Raw genomic sequence first — 21,442 nt, forward strand, 5'->3', positions numbered from 1 at the left:
GTGTGTATGTGGTATATAACGGCTGTCTCTTTCATCCATTAATTTCTGGTTTATTTGTTGGCTTCCCCTTGGTCCTAAAGTCATGATGGGTCTTCACTGGCATACGCTCCAAGCAGGCCTCGAACCGGCGATCGGTACAGCATGGGAGACGGACGCTCTAATGAGCACTGCTTGATTCTTCACAGGAAAATTGAAATGGTTGCTGCAATGGTTGATGATCATGCATGGTAACCTTTGTAAATTATTTTACAATTAAAATAAAAAACTATTTAACACCCTAAAAAACAAATACATTAAATCAGTTTATGCCCGCATTGGCTTTAAACGTGCTGTTGCGTGTGTCAAATGTTTACGGTTTTGTTTTACTAGGTCATATGTTAAATAAAGACTGTTAAATGTTATTATAAAATGTAATATTGAACTTTATTGTGTTTGTGCTGTGTGGTGGAAAGGAAATTCTCCGCTGTATACAGTGATGTTAGCTTCTCAAATGTTGAAGTGTTTACAGCGCGTCTGTGGCTAACAACAGCCTTAAATAAACATACAATTATTATAACCACTTTTATCCTCAGCTACGGGACGTATTAAACTGTGGTTATGGAACTTTTTGATTTGCAGTGAAAACAAATCAAGCAGTTCAACGGTTTGCTCGTATAAGGCAGGAAAAGACAGTGGCATAAATGTGTTGTTATAACTATCAGGCATATACAGTAGCTTTAGACTTGCAGAAAAATTATCCTTCTATGATCCTTATATGTAAACACCACGATTGCTCTAATGATTAAATAATTACTTTTTTGTTATATTATAAATGTGAATAACTCCTGTTTTGATTTTTAATGTGTTGCCTCCTGTTGTAATGAGGCTAACACAACAACAAAGGAAAAACAGTCTGCAATTCAAAAACAGGAGTGAGTCGGGGCAGGCAGCAAACAATCATATATCCAAATACAGGCATGGGTCGAGGCAGGCAGCAAACAATCATAAATCCAAACACAGGCGTAAATCAGGGCAGGCAGCAAACAATCAAAAAGAATAAACAATGCAAGGGGTAATCCATGGGCAGACAGAACAAGGAATAAATGCTCGGAATTGCTAACCTAGGCCAAACAAGACTTTGCAAAGAGACGGAGAGTCTGAGAGCGGCTTAAGTAGTTATGGTAATGCAGATCAGGTGCACAAGTAACCAGTGCCAGGCATATGGGAATTGTAGTCCAAAACGAGTCAGAATTCGGGAGAGGGAGCCCTCTGGTGGTGAGTGGAGAGATCTGTGCAGGACTTGTAACGGTCGGCTTGTAACTTTTGTCTTCTGACTGCGCGTAGAAGGTGTGTGTGTGCCTGAATCCAAATCACCTCACTCCTCTGGGGCCAATCTTGCAGTGAAGGTTGTTCTTTGGGATCGCTTGACCATGGGAATAGCAGAGGTTGAAAGCCAATGACACTTTGGAAAGGAGCGAGTCCTGTGGAGGGTTTTTTGGAGTGAGTTCTGTGCATACTCTGCCCACATAATGTAGCGACTCCAGTCTGTCTGATTCTGATGGCAGTAAGATCTGAAAAATCGGGTAATTTCCTGATTGAGACGTTCCGTTCGTCTGGGGACCTCGATCTGACACAATGTCCTCAGGAAGATTATAGAGACGGAATACAAAGTGGCACACAAGTTCAGCTGTCTCGAATGCTGTAGGTAATTTGGTGAGAGGGATGAGACATCAGGACTTGGAGAAAAGATCTATAACTGTGAGTATTGTGGTCTTGCCATCGGATTTGGGGATGAAGTGAAAAAGTCTATAGCTATGTGGGACCATGGTCGAAGGGGAAAGGGTAATGGTTGCAGCAGTCCAGATGGTAGTTGTCTGAGAGATTTATTTCTGTTGCAAGTGGTGCAATTGTGAACAATTGAAGTCTATGACAAAAAGTCTATGGTATCAGCACGCATGGATGACCACCAGAAGTTGTTCTGAAGAAGATGGAGAGTGGCAGTGATACCAGGATGACCGGAGCTAGATGGCGAATGAACTCTCTTGCGGAGAATCTGAGGAATGAACGTTCTGTCAGGAGGGCCTTCGGGTGGGATAAATTCTGGTGAATTGGCCTCTGTGAGTTCCGTCATGATGTCCCACGATTAGTGATTCATAGTGATTTCCTCAGGTTTAATGGGTGAGTAGCAGTCATGCAAGTAGCTCCCGGTTTTCGACATCGTAATTCTGTTCGGCTAAAGTGAGTTTGCGGGAGTAAAAGGTGCAAGGGTAGAGTTTGGGTGGAGAGCCATGTCGTTGTGAAAGGATGGCCCCATGCATGTTTTGGAAGTGTCTACTTCGACGGTGAATGGAAGCTCTGGGTCAGGAGGATGAAGAATAGGAGCAGTGGTGAAGCGTGACTGGAGTTCTTTAAAAGCCTCGAGTGCTGTGGTTGACCATGTGAGATTAGATGAATTTCTCTTGGTCATAGAAATTAAAAGTGAAGCCACTGAGCTGAAGTTTCTGATAAAGCATCTGTAAAAGTTTGTAAATCCCAAGAATCGCTGTAATTCCTTTAGCATTTTGGGTTGTGGCAGGTTGAGGACCGCCTTGATCTTATTTTCATCCATCGCCTCACCCTCCTGACTAATGATGTAGTCCAGGAATGACGTAGAGGTCTGATGAAATTCACATTTCTCAGCTTTGGCATATAACTGATGTTCAATGAGTAATTTGAGTACTGCTCTTACTTTCTGCACATGTTGTTCGTATGTCTGGGAATAGATAATGATGTCGTCAATATAGACAATAATTCTATCTTCTTAACGAAAAAGAAGCCTACGGAAGCCAGTGAGGTGGATGGTCTGATGAAGCCCTTGGAGAGCTCCTCCCCGATGTAATCCTTCATGGCTATGGATTCTGGTTGTGACTGGGGAAAGATGCGACCTATGGGAGGCATCGCGCCAGGTACCGGTTTAATGGCACAATCGCCTGGATGATGAGGGGGACTTTCTGAACCCATGAACTTGTTAAATGCCTCGACGAGATCTGAGTATTCAGTAGGAAGCGTTACAGGAGGTGCTGATCCATCTTTTACTGATATGGACTGGATGGGAATAGTAGGGGTGTTGACAAAACACTTGCCTTCACAGGATGGATCCCATTTAATAATTTGACTCTCCTTACATGAAATAAGGGGGTAATGTAGGCGTAACCAGGGCAATCCGAGAGCTACTGGGTTGTGAGGTGAAGTGATGACACAGAAGTGTAGGTTCTCCATATGAAGTTCTCCGGTTAATAGTTGCAGGTCTGTGGTTGTGTGGTTGTGTGCTTGACTTTATCCACGCCGAGAGGACGTCCATCTAACGCTTCCACTGCCAAATGAGAGTTGCAGGAGATTAAAGGTAGTAATGACACTGAGCAAATTCATGAGATATAAAATTGCCGGCTGCCCCTGAGTCAATGAGGGCGGACGTGGCTATGTTTCTACCCTCCAGTGACAAGGCTATGGGTATTTTCAGACAGGAATTGGAATGATGAATGCATGGACTCACCGCAGAGTAGTTTCTTAATGGTGGTCTGGTAGGGCAAGAGGCTCTCAGATGATCCGTCTGTCCCAAGTATAGGCAGAGATGTTCACGTATGCAACGTTCTAGTTCTTCTGGAGACAGATGAGTGTAACCAAGTTGCATGGGTTCTGCTTGAGAGAGTCTGGTGATTGGGCGTTGTATGATACTGGTCTGAAGTGACGACGTGAACGAATCAGATTGTCAACCTGTATGGTGAGATCGATAAGTTGGCTGAGTGATTTCCCTTCATCTCGATATGCGAATTCTGATTGGAGTTCCAGGTTGTGTCACTTGCAAAAAAGTAACTTTAAAGTGCTCTCCACCGAGTCAGTTTGAGCTGCCAACATGTGAAATGTTAGAGCGTATTTGGCTGCCATGTTCTTCCCTTGGCACAAAGCAAGCAGTTGATCGTCGGCCCCTTTACCTCCCTCAGAATGTTCAAATATCTTAAGAAAGTGTTGCAAGAAAAAGTCAAATGTGGGGAATGCAGAGCCATCCTCTTTCCATACTGCTGTTATCCACTCTAATGCTTTGTCCGTGAGAAGAGAGCAAACCAAGGATATTTTACTGGAATCAGTGGAATATCTGGCTGGTTGCTGATTAACGGCGGTAATAGGCATTCTGGTTGAATACCTACTGTTTTTTGACACCATTAAGTCAGTGATAAATCCAAACACTACAAATCTTGTTACGCCCACTCTCTCGTGTGATGAGTTTCTGAATTTCTTTGTACGAAAAATTGAGGCGTTGAGAATTCACGTTACTGCGAGTCTCGTTGTTTTAATGGGTACTTGCTCCACTCCTGCGGTGTTTGACCAGTTTTCTCCAATTTCACTACAGTCCCTGGCAGAAGTAGTCTCCAAATTGAAGTCTACAAACTGTGAAAATGATGTTATTCCCTCAAAACTAATCAAGAATGTTTTTGAGTTTATTGGCCCTAGTATACTGACCTTGATAAACAGAAGCTTTGAAACCGCTGTGGTCCCCTCGCAATTTAAGCACGCTACAGTTCATCCTCTTCTGAAGAAAACTAATTTGGATCCTAATGTTTTATCGAATTATAGGCCTATTTCTAAGTTGCCATTTGTAGCGAGGAAGGCGGGGCGAGAGCCGTGGGGCGAGTAAGGCGGGGCCGGCGGCGTAAGTGGCAACGAGTGTCAGCTGTGCGACCGCCGGTCCCCGCATGCCTCACGGGGGAGCTCGGGAGCATAAGAGGACGAGCGACCGGACCATCGAGAGAGAGGACCGGGCCCGGAAGTTAAGTTTGTTTATGTTCGTGTGGCCGGCAGTCGACCGTGAGGTGGCTGCCGGCCTTTTATTTGCTGAATTATTGTTTGTTTATTTTGTATTAAAGTTTGTGAAATGTTCGCCGGTTCCCGCTTCCTTCCTTCCCTTCTATTGAACTTTGTTACATTGGTGCCGAAACCCGGGAGGAAGGAGGGACATGCTGCCTAGCCCTGCTGAGCGGGCCCGCGGTGCGGGAGATTCGGGCAGACACAGCGAGGAGGTCCGCAGGGCTGCCCGACAGGTGGTCGGAGAGAGAAGCTCGACGGGGACGAAGACCTCGCTGCGGGCATCCTGGCGAGGTGGGGTGGCGGCCGTAGAAGAGGAGCGAGGATTCGTCCGTTTGCCGTGGCGGAGCCTGCTACTGTCCACCGAAGGGGAAGAGGACAGCAGGACGACGGCTCGCGCGGCTGCCTCGGGGCGAAGCATCCCGGCCCGCCAGGAGGCGACAAGGAGTCAGTGCCGCCCGGAGCGTCCCACGACCCGCCATGAAGTCTACCCGCGAGAGACGCCCCCTCGTCGGCTGGGCTGAGTACCGGAGCGGCAGCAGGTGGCGGGAACCGACTTCACTTTTTTTTTTTTGTACCTCGTCTCCCTCTTCTCGTTCAGGTCCAATACGCATCGTGTGGACTCTGACGTAGTGCTGCCGTTCTCTGCTCGACTCGTCGGGCATCCTCGGTCACTGGGGCCCTCATGGGAGAAGGCCCCCCGGGGGGGGAGTAAGCACAGGCTCGGTGCTGCCCCCCGGCCTGTGAGGGGTGATGGGGGTATGTAGCGAGGAAGGCGGGGCGAGAGCCGTGGGGCGAGTAAGGCGGGGCCGGCGGCGTAAGTGGCAACGAGTGTCAGCTGTGCGACCGCCGGTCCCCGCATGCCTCACGGGGGAGCTCGGGAGCATAAGAGGACGAGCGACCGGACCATCGAGAGAGAGGACCGGGCCCGGAAGTTAAGTTTGTTTATGTTCGTGTGGCCGGCAGTCGACCGTGAGGTGGCTGCCGGCCTTTTATTTGCTGAATTATTGTTTGTTTATTTTGTATTAAAGTTTGTGAAATGTTCGCCGGTTCCCGCTTCCTTCCTTCCCTACATTGAACTTTGTTACACCATTCTTATCGAAAATTTTGGAAAAAATCACACTAAATCAATTACAATCTTTTCTCACTACAAATGAAATCTTCGAAACTTTTCAGTCTAAGCTTTAAGTCTAACCATAGCATGGAGACAGCTCTGCTAAAAGTCCAAAATGATATTCTAATTTCCATGGATTCCGGAAACCCGGTGGTACTGGTCCTACTTGACCTGAGTGCAGCTTTTGACACCATCGATCACAATGTCCTCATCTCCCATCTAGAAAGAACGCTCGGCATCCGGGACAAGGCACTTGAGTGGTTTAAGTCCTTTTTGTTTAGCAGAACATTTTCTGTTCATTTTGGTCAAAAACACTCCAGAAAGGCCCCTCTGTCTAGCGTGGTCCCGCAAGGATCCATTCTTGGCCCTATTCTTTTTTCATTATACATGTTGCCTCTGGGTTTTATTTTCCTTAAGCATTGTGTATCCTTTCATTGTTATGCAGATGACACACAGGTTTATTTACCCCTAAAGAAGCATGATAAGGGTTCTCTTGATTCATTACTGAGATGCCTATACGAAGTTAAATCTTGGATGTCACAGAACTATCTGAATCTAAATGACAGCAAAACTGAAATAATCTGGTTTGTCTCCCCAAATTCCCAAGGTATCTTTGACCTGGGTGAGTTAACCCCATTTAGTAAATCGGTGGTGAGGAATCTGGGTGTTAAATTTGATTGCCATTTGAAATTTGATGCACAGATCAACTCAGTGGTTAAATCTTGCTTCTTCCAGCTAAGATTAATAGTTAAGGTAAAATCCTTTCTGTCCCCAAAGGCCCTTGAATTGATTATCCATGCTTTCATTTTAGGAAGACTTGACTATTGTAACTCTCTGTATACTGCTATAAGTCAAGCATTGTTAAATTGGCTTCAGCACGTCCAAAATGCTGCAGCTAGTCTTTTAACTGGTACCAGGAAAAGGGAGCATATAACTCCGATTCTACTCTCCCTTCACTGGCTGCCAGTGAAATATAGAATTCACCTGAAATTGTTGATTATGGTTTATAAAGCTCTTCATAATCTAGCCCCGTCTTATTTAACTGCTCTCCTTCTTGTACATAAGCCAACTCGATCCCTCAGGTCACAAAATCAGATGATCCTGGACATTCCTAGGTCCAGATTAAGGTCAAATGGCGATCGGGCATTTGCGGTTGCGTCCCCTAAACTGTGGAATGACTTGCCCATCCATTTTAGGCTTGCCCCTTCCATAGGCATTTTTAAGAAACATGTAAAACTACATTTATTGGAGGTGGCATTCGGGCCTGTGGGCTGATCCTAGTTAGATGCTTATTTCAATAGTCGTGTGTGAAAACGTGTTGTACGCTGTGTATGTGTTTGTTTTATTGTTTTCTATTTTATGGTCTATTGCTTTTGTATTACCTCTATATTGTACAGCACATTGGTCAACTTCACGTTGTATTTAATTGTGCTGTATAAATAAATTAAAACTAAACTAAACTAAACTACTGTATGCAACGTTTGAGGTGCCCAACTGAGGTGCCCTTGAGCAAGACACATAACGCCCAATCGCTCCTTGGGTGCCACAGCGAAAAAGGCTGTCCACTGTGTGTTCACGCTGTGTGTTTGTTCAGTACTCACTGTGTGTGTGCACTTGAATGGGTTAAATGAAAAGAACAAATTCTGAGTACGGGATACCATACTCCCCACGTTACTTTACTTTCACTTTATGCTATATTTAAGATCTGGGGCCTCATTTATAAAACGTGCATATGCACAGATTTGATCGTAGAGTGTGCGTACGCAAAAATCCACTGGAACGTTCAAATTTATAAAACCGGTCTTTGATGTGGAAAAGTGCTCAGCGCCACTTCAGGGTCTGAGCAGACACACACTTTGCTTGTCAGAATGCTGCAGGTTTTTGAAAATATAAGCCATTCTTGCTGCTCGTGTAGGATTTAGACGTTGACAGGTTCTCTTTTATTTATCAATGACATTAATTAGACATTGTTAAAAAGCGGAGATCTGAAACTGTTCTGTGTGCAATTTCAAGTTCATCCGTGATTTATAGATTTCACATCTGAAAGAGAGGCATACATATGTTTTCTGTGCATACGTTCGTTCCATAAATCAAATGTACATATTTTGAAAAATTATCGTAAAATAAAATTTAGAACGGTTTCTAAGCAACATTTTATAAATGAGGCCCCTGGTCTCATGTAGCTGGTCTCTGTAGTTGGTCATCAACATATTTCAGACACTAACATTTGTACACATGCCTACATACTGCATACAATCATTACAAATTATGTAACTGGTTCCACACATTAATTTCTTTGCATTTAAACACTGAAAACAGTGTTGGATTTTAAATGTTTTTATCCTGTTATGTTCTACTGTACCCTCTAGTGGACAAAATAAGGAACTAAAGCCTTTATCTGGCAGTTTAAATGACTGATCATTAAAAACTGCTGGTCGACCCCCTTTTATTAAAAATGTTAGCTCAGAATGTTCTGTTGTCCACATAGAACCAGTTTTGAGTACAGAAGATATAGTCATAATGTATATTAGTCATAATGGGTCAAAACTGACAAATAAAATAATCATATCGGTGTGGCAAGGGGGGCGTGGTTCAGCGAGGACTGCAGCGGGAGAGAGAGTTGGGAGACAAGCGGTAAGTGAGTGGGGTGAGTGCAAATGACGAACACCTGTGTCCTGTTCCAGTAACTGGCGTGGGGAGGCTTAAAAACCAGCAAGGCAGCAGAGCGGAGGAGAGAGAGACGAACGCTACCACTGGGTTCTGAGGAGGACGTCAGAAAGAGAGAGGAATACGGACTAAGGAAAGTTCTGCAGTTATTGAGACTGTGTGTGTTACTTTATGTTATATTGCGCGTGTGGCGCAACGTCGAGTGACGACGAAAATAAAAATACAAGTACCAGTGGTAGTAACCCCGATCCCAGCCTCTTCCTTCCCTACATTGAACATTGTTACAATCGGTTTAACAATTTAAAATAAAAATTCTTTTGACGAGGGTATGACGATGATGCATGCCAAGTTTTTTTTTGCTAATCAGATGAGCGGTCTGGGACAAGTTCGAAAAAGTTGTGAAAAAAATATATCATAAAATATCTTTGACATTGGTAATGTCAAGTTGTCATAACAAAGTCACTGACAAGTTATGATGTATTGCTTTATGTCAAGTTGTCATAACAAAGACAACTCAAAAAATGTCATCTTTGCATTAAAAATGACATAAATCAGCGAATGACACTTAATGACAGTTGTCATAAACATGCATAAAATCTCCTTCATATTCATGAAAAAGGAACAATGGTAATGTCACACACTAATAACCTCTGATGGTCATGAGCCCTCAAAATCACAAACAATCATGCAAAATCAGATGAGGATGCCAAAGACTGAGTGATTCTATAATTACGGGTACATACCATGTCCATGGGGTGTATTTATCAATTTGACTAAATATTAATTTCAAGCAATGACCAATTTTATATTAGGTGGTATTTCTCTTTCTTTTAATAAAGAAAGTTAGCAATTTCTTTAATTTATTTAGCAAAAAATGCAAATTATATACGGGAATTTGCAGTTTTTGTGCTGTCCGATTTCATGCATTTCAAGTTTGCTCTTCAAAATTAACCCTAGAAGACATGTTTGTGTATATTATTTTCAGCATTATTTGTTCAAAATAATCATTAAAACATGATAAAGGTGTTTTTAAAACTATTTGAATCCTTAATAAACATAAAATTATTCACTTTGTGTGTGTCCGAGAAATCTTTGTCAACTATGTTACCCATTTATATAACCCCTATAAATCAGCAATGGTTTGCTCCAAATTCAAATAATCAACAATGTGTGATGCCACGCCCTTTTTGGCAGGAATTCTGAAGACAGTGTGGTAATTTTCAACTCCTCCTCTTCAATATTTCATCAAAATGATTGTCTGCATATGGAGTGGATTAATTGTTCATCAACTATGTTATCAACATTTTCTTGTGTATTTATCTTAGATGTTATAATCAACAAAATGTGAAGAAAGTACATAGAAATATAAGTTGATCAAGGTCATATGGTGACATGTTTAAGGTCTGTAGGGCCTAAAATGGAGGAAATGTCAACTATGTTACCTGTCAACTATGTTACCCATCAAGTGTAACACAGTTGACAGGGATAACACGGTTGACAATGTTGTAAGGGTTTACTGGGTTTATGCTTATTAAGTCCATTGTTTAAAAACATTAACTTGATTAAATTGATACTACACAGAAATTAAATTATAATATATAAAATTGTAATAAGGTAGTAATTACATAAATGCATGATTTGAGTTATACTTATCAGGGAAGAAGTCAGCTGATCTGAAACCATTTTTTAATTATTGTTATTAAAATTTTGAATGATACAGGGATTAACTCAACAATATTATCCATACACTGAATAAATCCTTATACTCTAGCTAGACTTAACGACATCATTATAGATATTTTCCATTCTACCCCAATAGCCTACTCATATTAACAAACAATAATTTCATGGATCATTTTGATATGTTTCAGTGATTTGAAATGACAGTTTCCTGATGACATATGTAATTTTAGCCCTATCAATTATGCTATACACTATTTCAAAACAGAGTAATTTCTGGTCTGTCATGGTCCTGCCTTCTTGTTTATGATTTTCTAGTCTTGTGGCAGGATCGTGACAGATCCCTTATGTTTAGTGTGAGAAAGTCATGGTTTGTTTATCATTGACATGCCATGTGCTTTCTCGTGTCTCGTCATTGGCCCCGCCCCTCTCGTTTCCCGTATTGCTTCCCTGCCTTGTCTCATGTTCCTCACCTGCCCCTCGTTTATTATCCTTTGTTTGTCTCCCTATAAAATATCCTCGTGTTCATTGTCCTGTCCTGTGCTCGATCGTTGTTCTTGTACCTACCTGGTTGTAGATGGCGGTGTGTTTTGCTCGTGTCCTTGATTCCTTGCCTTGCCTGTGAAGTACGTGTTTGTTATTTACCCTGCCCTGCCTTTGTTACCCTTCTGTGTTTTGGTAAGACGTTGTGTCGTGTTTAAGTTTTAGTTATTTTTGTCCTGCTGTTTTTGCCCCCTCAGTATTTTGGTTTCTGTTTTTATATTAGTCCTGTCTTCGTTACCCCATTGTGGGTTTTTGTTTTGTGTTTTATTTGTTAAATAAATAATTTGTTAACCCCTTCACCGCTGCTGCCTGCATATGGGTTCTTCTCCACACAAACCGTTGAGAGAAGCACATGGCATGTCAAATGATAAACAAACCATGACTTTCTCACACTAAACATAAGGGATCTGTCACGATCCTGCCACAAGACTAGAAAATCATGAACAAGAAGGCAGGACCATGACATGGTCTAGAGAGATGAGGTTATCTGCTGCTGAGAAGCAGCGTCAGTACAGGGCTCAGCGTGATGCGGATCCTGAGAAAAGGGCTGCATATTTAAAGAAACAACGAGAAAAGTGGCATGCCTTAATTGCATCTGACAGATTGTAGATTTGTTATCAAAAATAAAGTTTTTATCATAAAGCAAGGTTTCTCTCTTCTTTTCCTAATGCTTCCCGTCAACTGTGTTACTTTGTTGTCAACTGTGTTACATGGTATTTTTGTGCCATAATTTGTTTAAATGTTGGCTGAACTGTAATAAAAATGATGGGGGACATTTTTAGAGAGCAAGGTCTGACATAATAATGTTGAATAACTCTAAATTCAACGTAATGTGGATTAATGTAGAGGGGAAAAAATCATCCTTGATGATACTATTCCACAGAATATCAATTATCCAGCTCAAAATTCATATTTTCAAAGCAGTTAGACAAACAACCACAAACACACTGAAGAATAGACTAAAGAACTTCCAAACAAATGTTTTATCAAATGCTTAGTATTTCATTCATGTCTTCTATGACACAATTTTTGTCTGTAACACAGTTGACAAAATAATGAATCAGATGTTTATTTTGATTTAAATATTTAAGTTATCATTTGAGCTTAAGCTTGCCAATTAATGAATTTTGCACATTCCAGTGATATATTATGGAAACAAGTAGAATATTTAGCAAAAAAACACACTGATTTCTTCACTTATATGATGATATGAAATGTACCCCTAATTATAGAATGACTCGACTACAAAAATGAGGTTAGGTCTTTTTCGTCACTTCCTGTTTGCTGAGAGCGCGTGGTTTGAGTCGGAGCTCTTTCAAACTTATTCTTAATACATTGTTTATTCTTGTTATATCTTAAGACTTGTGTTTTAAATTGTTATTCACCGAGGGTAAAACATATCCTTAATTATATCCCATACCAAAAATCGTCCTTAAACGCACCGATAATTTATTTTTATCGGATCACTCGCTATTAGCCTCAGGCTGTTAGCATTCCCAGCCTGTCTGCTCACTGCATAACACACTGTTCTCATTATTACATCACTAATGGCTAATGTTTCAGATGTGTTTGTACCTCTGTGTGCAGATGAGGAAACGATCGCACTTCAGTCGGAACTGGAGGCTGTGGAGAAGCAGATCCAGGATCTACTAGAGAAGCAGACACGCCTGCGAGAACGAAAAACGGGGCTGGAAACATCCAGAGCTGACGCTCGCAAATCCGCGGTAAGTTTTCATTGCGATTTTAATACTCCTTCCACTTCTACTCTGCGTGTTTCTCTGCACAGAGCCCAGGCTTCGAGAACACGGTCAGCCCAAATGAACTTCACTCCTGCACCGGCACACCCACGGCGAAAGGCGCGAGCCAGGACTGGAGCGATGACCCATCTGCCGCCACCGGTCTTCGAGATTCCGACCAGGAACCGCTTTGCCGCCCTTTGCGAGACGGAATGCAACGCTGTGGTCATTGGAGACTCAATCGTCCGGAACGTACGCGCTTCCTCCACTAAAGGTAAGGTGCGCACTCATTGTTTTCCTGGCGCCCGTGTTCTTGATGTCTCTGCGCAGGTACCTGCGATCCTGAAGGACGATGCTAACGTCGGAGCTGTCGTGCTGCACGCCGGGGTGAATGACGTCAGGATGAGGCAGTCGGAGATCCTGAAGAGGGACTTCAGGAGTCTGATCGAGACGGTACGCAACGCATCGCCCACGGCGAGGATCATCGTATCAGGGCCGCTTCCTACCTACCGACGAGGGAATGAAAAGTTCAGTAGACTATTTGCTCTAAATAAATGGTTGATGTCATGGTGTATTGAACAGAAGCTGCTCTTTGTTAATAATTTTGATCTGTTCTGGGAGCGAACTAGGCTCTTCCACCCTGACGGCCTGCACCCCAGCAGCATCGGAGCGGTTCTTCTGTCTGACAACATCTCAAAGACGCTACGCACCGCTTGACTACGTCTCCCAGCGGTAAGTCAAAACTTCAACCATAGTCTGTGTTCCTCCCACTCATCTGTTAGAAATGTTACTGCTTCCAAATGCATAGAGACTGTGTCTGTCCCCCGAATAATACTACAAAATAACAAAATAGCCAAATCTCAGAGAAAAAATCTAATCGTGATTAAACCTGAGGACAATGTAATAAACGACCAAAACAAACTCATAAAGTTCGNACTTTCAAACCATGCTTCAAATGTCCAGGTTTTTTACAACAATTTTTGAAAACAGCAATTCTGAAATAATGTATTTTCAAATGTGTTCCCTTTAGATATTCTTTCCCCAAATGTGGCTAATATCAGTATCTTTAGCTGTAAAAATGCATGGACCCAATCTCCGGGCCCAGTGATTACTCTGTGCAAAATGCATTTATTCATTTATCATGAAGTGAGATGTAGTTATTAAAGTGCGGTTCTCAAAGATTCTCATAACAACAGCATAATGACACATGTACAACCAGAGCAGCATCTGTATGTGTGTGTAGAATGGAGCAGATGGGTTGTGACATCTCTTTTTCTCACACTGTCCTTTATGTGACGCTATGGCTTTTAGGGAATTATACTGCACTATAATTTACTATGTTAGACCAATTAGATAATTGGATATCTGATAAAAAGATCTAAGATATTTTCACAGGTACAATATCATCCAAAAATACAGTATTTAAGAAAAAGTGAAAGTGGTCCTTGTCTGTTCAAATTGCTCTGTAGTTGCTATAAGGTGTTCCAAAGACCTTTTGTCTATTTATTTTTTGTCATTTTGTCTGTTTATGCAATCTTTATGACTTAAGGAATTAAATAAATCAGGCATGGATATAAACAATTGGATCAGCAACCTGATCCCACGGGAGTTTGTAACTATTTATGAGGTGGCTAATTCGTATGAATTCATACAATGTGAATCATACAAAAACATTATTTGAAAAAGCAATGTTGAAGCCCCACCCCTAACCCCGCCCCTAATACTAACAGTCAATACTGTGAAAGCAAATCATACTAAAATGTACAAATGAGAATTCATACGAATGATGAGCAATCTCGTTTCGAATTGTTGTGAGATTGTGTTGGAAACAGAGAACACCACAAAAAGACCATGTACACGAAAACTAGTGAGATTTCAACATAATTTGGTTATTTTTCCGCAGGTGTGTACCTTTAAGGCTAAGGAGTAGACTGGCTCTCTAAACACCCGTCATGTGCTGAGAGGCTTTAATCGCCTTCACACCAAAACTGTTGACCTCCACTGTTACAAAATGAACAACAGCATCTCTGAGGTGTCAGGGGAGCCTTGTGTTTACTCTCTGACCTCGCAGATGACCCTGGGCCATGAGCAACAGCAAACATTGATGTGAGGAAGCTGAAAAGACGACCTCTCGATCCAAGCACGGACAGGCTGAAGATGTCTCGAGGGATTACACAATCAGGGTAGTCCTTCACAAAGAATGGACGTTAAAGATCGAGGAGTCATCAATCACTGATAGCAAAAGAGGTAAACTAACAGCAAAGCCTCAATCCATCAATGCAAAATAGACAATCTCTGTGATTGAAAAGTGGGAAATGATGGATAGAGATGAGCAGACTGGCCAAATGGCATCTGTATAAAGACGACAAGAAGTGGTCTATAAAAATGATGAGAAAGACTTTAATGAGGGGAAAGGAAGCGCAAGAGAAAGACCTGCAGATCATTTCTACTCACACAGGCAAATTAAGAGGCAAAAACAATCAGAGCACATTACATACGACCAGGGGCCCGTTCTACGTACGTCGCTTACTACATCCAAGATCAAACGAAACAGCGGGATTAGGTCATCTCGGATATCCATGAACTGGATAATTCAGTTCTTCGAACGCACCTGTTGTGTATGATCAGTATATCTGGATTAAATTGGGATCTGGTATCATTGCACGCTCACACACTGCTTGCAAAGGCAGCATATATCGATAGAATAACTAATGATCAGAAACGCTGCAATTGGCTGGATGTTCCGTCAAAAGACGTAGTTACGTCCATTAATTTTTTACCGCTGCTTGAAGATTATGACAAATTTGAAAACCTTATTAAAATGTCAGGAACACTTCAAACGATGCACAGACAGATAGCTTTCGGAGATATTTATTACATTTTAAAGGAGTCGTGAATTAAGACATCAATTTTAACCCAAGCTTTTGTTATATAAGAGGGAATCGTATTCAAGCGAACATCCTGTAAGTGTCAGAACTGAAAACGGCCTTGTTACTGAAATAACAACTGTTATTGACAAAAGGACCAGCGAACGCCAGGTCCTGGAATGCACCTATCTATGACATAGATAGGTTGAACACCGCCTCCACAGAAGAATATCATGACTACTTCTCTAGCCCCGCCCACTGGTTCGCGCATGACAATACTGAAGTAACACAAGTTGTGCGGAACCAGATAAACGTGCCGTTAAAGATTGCAAAATATTGTGCAGTCAGAACCTGGTTGTGGAAGAACACAGTCGCTGCATAACCTTCCTTCGGATTCTGACATTAGTAATGTGCGGTTGAAGTTTATTTTTAAAGTCCTGTGATAATATCCTGTTTGCTGAGAGCGCGTGGTTTGAGTCAGAGCTCTTTCAAACTTATTCTTAATACATCGTTTATTCTTGTTATATCTTAAGACTTGTGTTTTAAATTGTTATTCACCGAGGGTAAAACTTATCCTTAAGTATATCCCATACCAAAAATCGTCCTTAACCGCACCAATAATTTATTTTTATCGGATCATTCGCTATTAGCCTCAGGCTGTTAGCATTCCCAGCCTGCCTGCTTACTGCTTAACACACTGTTCTCATTATTACATCACTAATGGCTAATGTTTCAGACGTGTTTGTACCTCTGAGTGCAGATGAGGAAACGGTCGCACTTCAGTCTGAATTGGAGGCTGTGGAGAAGCAGATCCAGGATCTACTAGAGAAGCAGACACGGCTGCGAGAACGTAAAACGGCGCTGGAAACACCCTGAGCTGACGCTCGCAAATCCGCGGTAAGTTTTCATCGCGATTTTAATACTCCTACCACTTCTACTCCGCGTGTTTCTCTGCACAGAGCCCAGGCTTCGAGAACACGATCAGCCCAAATGAACTTCACTCCTGCACCGGCACACCCACGGCGAAAGGTGCGAGCCAGGACTGGAGCGATGACCCAACCGCCGCCACCGGTCTTCGAGATCCCGACCAGGAACCGCTTTGCCGCCCTCTGTGAGATGGAATGCAACGCTGTGGTCATCGGAGACTCAATCGTCTGGAACGTACGCGCTTCCTCCACTAAAGGTAAGGTGCGCACTCATTGTTTTCCTGGCGCCCGTGTTCTTGATGTCTCTGCACAGGTACCTGCGATCCTGAAGGACGATGCTAATGCTAACGTCGGAGCTGTCGTGCTGCACGCGGGGGTGAATGACGTCAGGATGCGGCAGTCGGAGATCCTGAAGAGGGACTTCAGGAGTCTGATCGAGACGGTACGCAACGCATCGCCCACAGTGAGGATCATCGTATCAGGGCCGCTTCCTACCTACCGACGAGGGAATGAAAAGTTCAGTAGACTATTTGCTCTAAATAAATGGTTGATGTCATGGTGTATTGAACAGAAGCTGCTCTTTGTTGATCATTTTGACAGATCGTTCTGGGAGCGACCTAGCCTCTTCCACCCTGACGGCCTGCATCCCAGCAGCATCGGAGCGGTTCTTCTGTCTGACAACATCTCAAAGACGCTACGCACCGCTTGACTACGTCTCCCAGCGGTAAGTCAAAACTTTAACCATGGTCTGTGTTCCTCCCACTCATCTGTTACAGTATAAACGTTACAGCTTCCAAATGCATAGAGACTGTGTCTGTCCCCCGAATAATACTACAAAATAACAAAATAGCCAAAACTAAGAGAAAAAATCAAAACAAAAAACGACCAAAACAAACTCATAAAGTTCGGCCTACTTAATATTAGATCACTAAATTCAAAGGCAGTTATTGTAAATGAAATGATCACAGACAACAGTTTTGATATACTTTGCCTTACCGAAACCTGGCTTAAACCAAATGATTATTACGGTCTAAATGAGTGTACCCCACCAAGCTACTGTTATATGCATGAGCCATGTCTGGTTGGTTGAGGTGGTGGTGTCGCAACAATCTTTAGAGACTTTCTTACTGTAACTCAGAGAACGGAGCATAAATTTAAATCATTTGAAGTGCTTGCGTTGAACACAATTGTTCCAATTGATAGTAAAAAACCATTGCTTTCTTTTATGTTGGCTACTGTGGCTACTGATTTTCTGAAAGAGTTTGCGGACTTCCTATCGGACCTATTGGTTACGTTGATAAAGTACTAATTGTCGGAGACTTTAATATCCACGTAGATAGTGCTAACGATGCATTAGCAGTGGTGTTTACAGAGCTACTACACTCTTTTGGAGTAACACAACACATCAATGTACCCACTCATCGATTTAATCATACACTAGACTTGATTATATCTCACGGTGCCGATCTAACCAATATAGATATTATACCTCAAAGCGACGATGTCACCGATCACTATCTTATAACATGTACACTGCGCACTGCAGAAATCAGCCGCTTAACTCGTTATCGACAGGGTAGAACAATTACCTCGACTACTAAAGATAGTTTCGCAAAAAGCTTGCCAGATCTGACTCCTGACAAAAAAAATCCAAGGTTTTTATTTAGTACAGTTGCTAAACTAACAAATAAACAGACTTCACCTGACCTGGGTATTCCGCCGCACCTTGGTAGCAATGATTTCATGATTTTTTTTACAGAGAAAATCGAAAACATACGAGACAAAATAGTAAAAACTCAACCTCCAAGTCTGTCCTATAAATTAGTACCAACCATCGCCCCAAAAGAAAGGCTACAGTGTTTTTCACCTATAAAACAGGAAGATTTACAAGATTGGAAGATTGCAACATCTAAACCTACAACTTGCTTATTAGACCCCATACCAACTAAATTATTAAAAGAGTTATTACCCGTTGCAATTGAGCCCATTTATAACATTATCAACTCGTCAATTAATCTAGGCCATGTCCCAGGACCCTTTAAGCTGGCCGTCATTAAGCCTCTTATCAAGAAACCAAACTTAGACCCCAATGAACTGGGAAACTATAGACAAATTTCAAATCTCCCTTACCTGTCTAAAATACTAGAAAAAGTAGTGTCCACTCAGTTGTGCTCTTTCTTACAAAATAATGACATACACGAAAAATTCCAGTCAGGCTTTAGACTGCATCATAGTACTGAAACTGCGCTCGTTAAAATTACAAACGACCTGCTTATAGCATCAGATAAAGGTAACATCTCACTCCTAGTCCTGCTTGACCTTAGTGCTGCGTTCGATACTGTAGACCATAAAATACTTCTAGATCGCTTACACAATTATACCGGTATTCAGGGACAGGCACTACAATGGTTCAGGTCTTACTTATCAGACAGACATCAATTTGTCCTTTTAAATGGGGAATCATCAAATCTAACGCAAGTAAATTATGGATTACCTCAGGGATCGGTTTTAGGACCCTTGCTATTCTCCATATACATGGTGCCCCTTGGAAACATTATTAGAAAACATGGAATTAGCTTCCACTGTTATGCAGATGATACTCAGCTATATATCTCATCAAGACCAGATGATTCCTTCCAGCTATCCAAATTGGCAGAGTGCATCGAAGATATAAAACATTGGATGACTTGTAATTTCCTTCTTTTAAATCCTAATAAAACAGAAATATTACTTTTCTGACCAAAGACACGTGAGCAGAATATTTTGGATTATAACCTGCAAATTGAAGGCTGCACTGTTACTCCAACAAATACAGTTAAAGACCTAGGCGTTATATTAGACAGCAACCTGTCATTTAAAAATCACATCTCAAATGTCACAAAAAAATGATATTTTATTTATTTATTCATTCATTTCAGTCCTCACCAAAGACTTTTCACAGTAAATAAAAATTGTTCTAAATATATTATTACAATAAATGTTGTTCTAAAAGCAAAACGTCACATTACAAGTTAAATTCGCAAAGCTCTTTCTATTAATCCTGTACCTTGCGCAACAAGTTGCTTTTGTATGAATGAAGCCGATTTGACTGCGTCATGGCCGCGATCTAATCCTGTTTACATAAAATAAGCCTGCTCCCGAGGAGATTTAAGTTAACGGACCTGTTGCTAAAACAACAAGTCAACAATCAAATCCAGCTAACTGAATTGGCGAGGTACGAAGAACGGGCCCCTTGTCCAAAAGAAAACTTCAAAAGGACCTAATCCCCAACCTTGAGGTGTTCTGAAAGATTGACTTACATGCAATCAAAGCTGGAAGAGAGGTGAGAGGGATCAAATGTCTTATGTGAATGTTTGGGTTCTTGGAGGAATCTGAAGTCTGATACGTTTTATTTGGATTGTAACTTGCAGCCGAGAAGCAAAAAGATCCTCTCGGTGCAAGCTGTCACAGAGGGGTGAAGCAGTGATTTGGAGAAACTACGAGCCATCTGGATCTGGTCACTCTCTTAAACAAACTGTACAAATGAAAGGCTTTTTTGTGTTTAACATACTCTTGGATACTTACATCAAATTTTTACTCTTCTGTGATGTAACTTGGGGCACCTGCGTTAGGATTTAATTCATTATTAGACTCTTACTGGATTACACACTACATGAGCTCCTTTCACACACAGCTGTTCCAACAGATGCAGTTATATATTGTAGGAAGCAATTAGCTTTTCCCTTAAGAATCAACATTACATTTACATTTAGTCATTTAGCAGACGCTTTTATCCAAAGCGACTTACAAAGAGTGTAAGGAGCAATAAGCGATATGTCATACAGCAGCAATAATGCAATAGGTGCCAATACAAAGTTACTAGTTTTAACAAAATATAGACCACTACCTGTTGAGAGAAAGCGAGAGGGTTAGTTTTTTTTTTTTTCATTTGTCTGTCAAGTATTCACAGAAGAGGTGGGTTTTAAGTAGTTTTTTGAATGTTGTGAGAGATGTGGTTGACCGGACCGAATTAGGAAGAATGTTCCACCAGGAAGGAGTTGTGAATGAGAATGAGTGGGAAAGCGATTTACTGCCCTTATGGGAAGGCAGTACAAGACGCCTACTCTCCCAATTTAAATCTAGATTAAAGACACATCTTTTCAGCCAAGCATTCACTAATACATAGCTAATGAACAGCAGCTATGCTAATTATTCTCTTTCTGTTTCTGCTCTCGCCTCGGGATGCCCATCCCGAGGTAGGGAGAGATTCCGCCAGGCCCAGATGAACGTCATATGCCCATCCTCAACTAGAGATTACGCCAGCTACATCGGAAAATCCCGTGCCATCCTCCTGCGAGAGCCTGCGGACTGACTGACCATCCAGCTCCATCCAAGGCAATTCCATCACCACCCAAGAAAAAGGCGACCATCTGGCCGGCCCAGCTCAGACAATTCCATCCCCAACCGAGAGCAAAGACGGACTACCTGTCACATAAATGCTAATTTTACAATACTTGGTATTTAATGCTAAACTTACATCACACAACAGCAGTTTGAAGTTATGGCTGCACTCAGTGACTTTGATTGGAGGTAGCTGGGTGGGTGTTGTAGGGAGTGGGGGGGCTTGTTGGTTGTGGTTCGGGGCGTTTCATTTGTTGGGACTGTGTGGGTCTGGTCTGGTTGGTCTTGTTTTGTGGTCGATGTCGGACAACAGAGGAATAAAGTTAATTATGCCATTGCTATTTTTCGTTGGTTGTCCCTCTGTTGTCTGTTGTTGATCACGGAATGGGACCGGGTTGGACCTGCACGGTTTCGGCGGGTGGGGCTTCCTGGGTCGCGCGGCTCGTGGGCTCTCCCTGTTCTTCGTGGACGTTGCTCGGTGGCTTTGGTCGGGGTCACTGAGTGCAGCTATGACACGTCAGAGGAGATCTGGCCCTCCCGGCTGAGCCTGGTTTCTCCCGAGGTTTTTTTTTCTCCATTATTCAGCATTGGAGTTTGGGTTCCTCGCCACAGCAGAGCAGTGCAGTGTTGGCTTGCTCACCGGGAGACTGCATTTATTTATTTATTCATTTATTTATTAGATATTATTTATTATAATGATCTTGCTTGGTC

General features: G+C 42.1%; 2 protein-coding genes across 7 annotated transcripts in view; one reads left to right on the forward strand and one right to left on the reverse strand.

Moving 5' to 3' along the window:
* LOC130562495 (uncharacterized) overlaps nt 1-13,486 on the forward strand; it is a 156,275-nt gene extending 142,789 nt beyond the window's left edge. For 2 of the 5 annotated variants that reach the window (XR_008963967.1, XM_057347535.1), the window contains 2 exons: nt 12,410-12,546; nt 12,609-13,006. Coding sequence is in view for 3 of the 5 variants with exons in the window: in XM_057347535.1 (XP_057203518.1) it covers nt 12,410-12,546; nt 12,609-12,830 (359 nt within the window). In the remaining 2 variants the exon portion in view is untranslated. Of the gene's footprint in view, nt 1-12,409 lie in introns of all 5 variants that reach the window. The other 3 variants (XM_057347534.1, XR_008963968.1, XM_057347533.1) reach the window with 3 other exon arrangements.
* The window catches only part of gse1b (Gse1 coiled-coil protein b), a 375,321-nt gene that overhangs the window by 233,067 nt on the left and 120,812 nt on the right, over nt 1-21,442 (reverse strand). The window lies entirely within an intron of this gene.

This window comes from Triplophysa rosa, linkage group LG12 (genome assembly GCF_024868665.1).
Source record: "Triplophysa rosa linkage group LG12, Trosa_1v2, whole genome shotgun sequence".
Taxonomy (NCBI): domain Eukaryota; kingdom Metazoa; phylum Chordata; class Actinopteri; order Cypriniformes; family Nemacheilidae; genus Triplophysa; species Triplophysa rosa.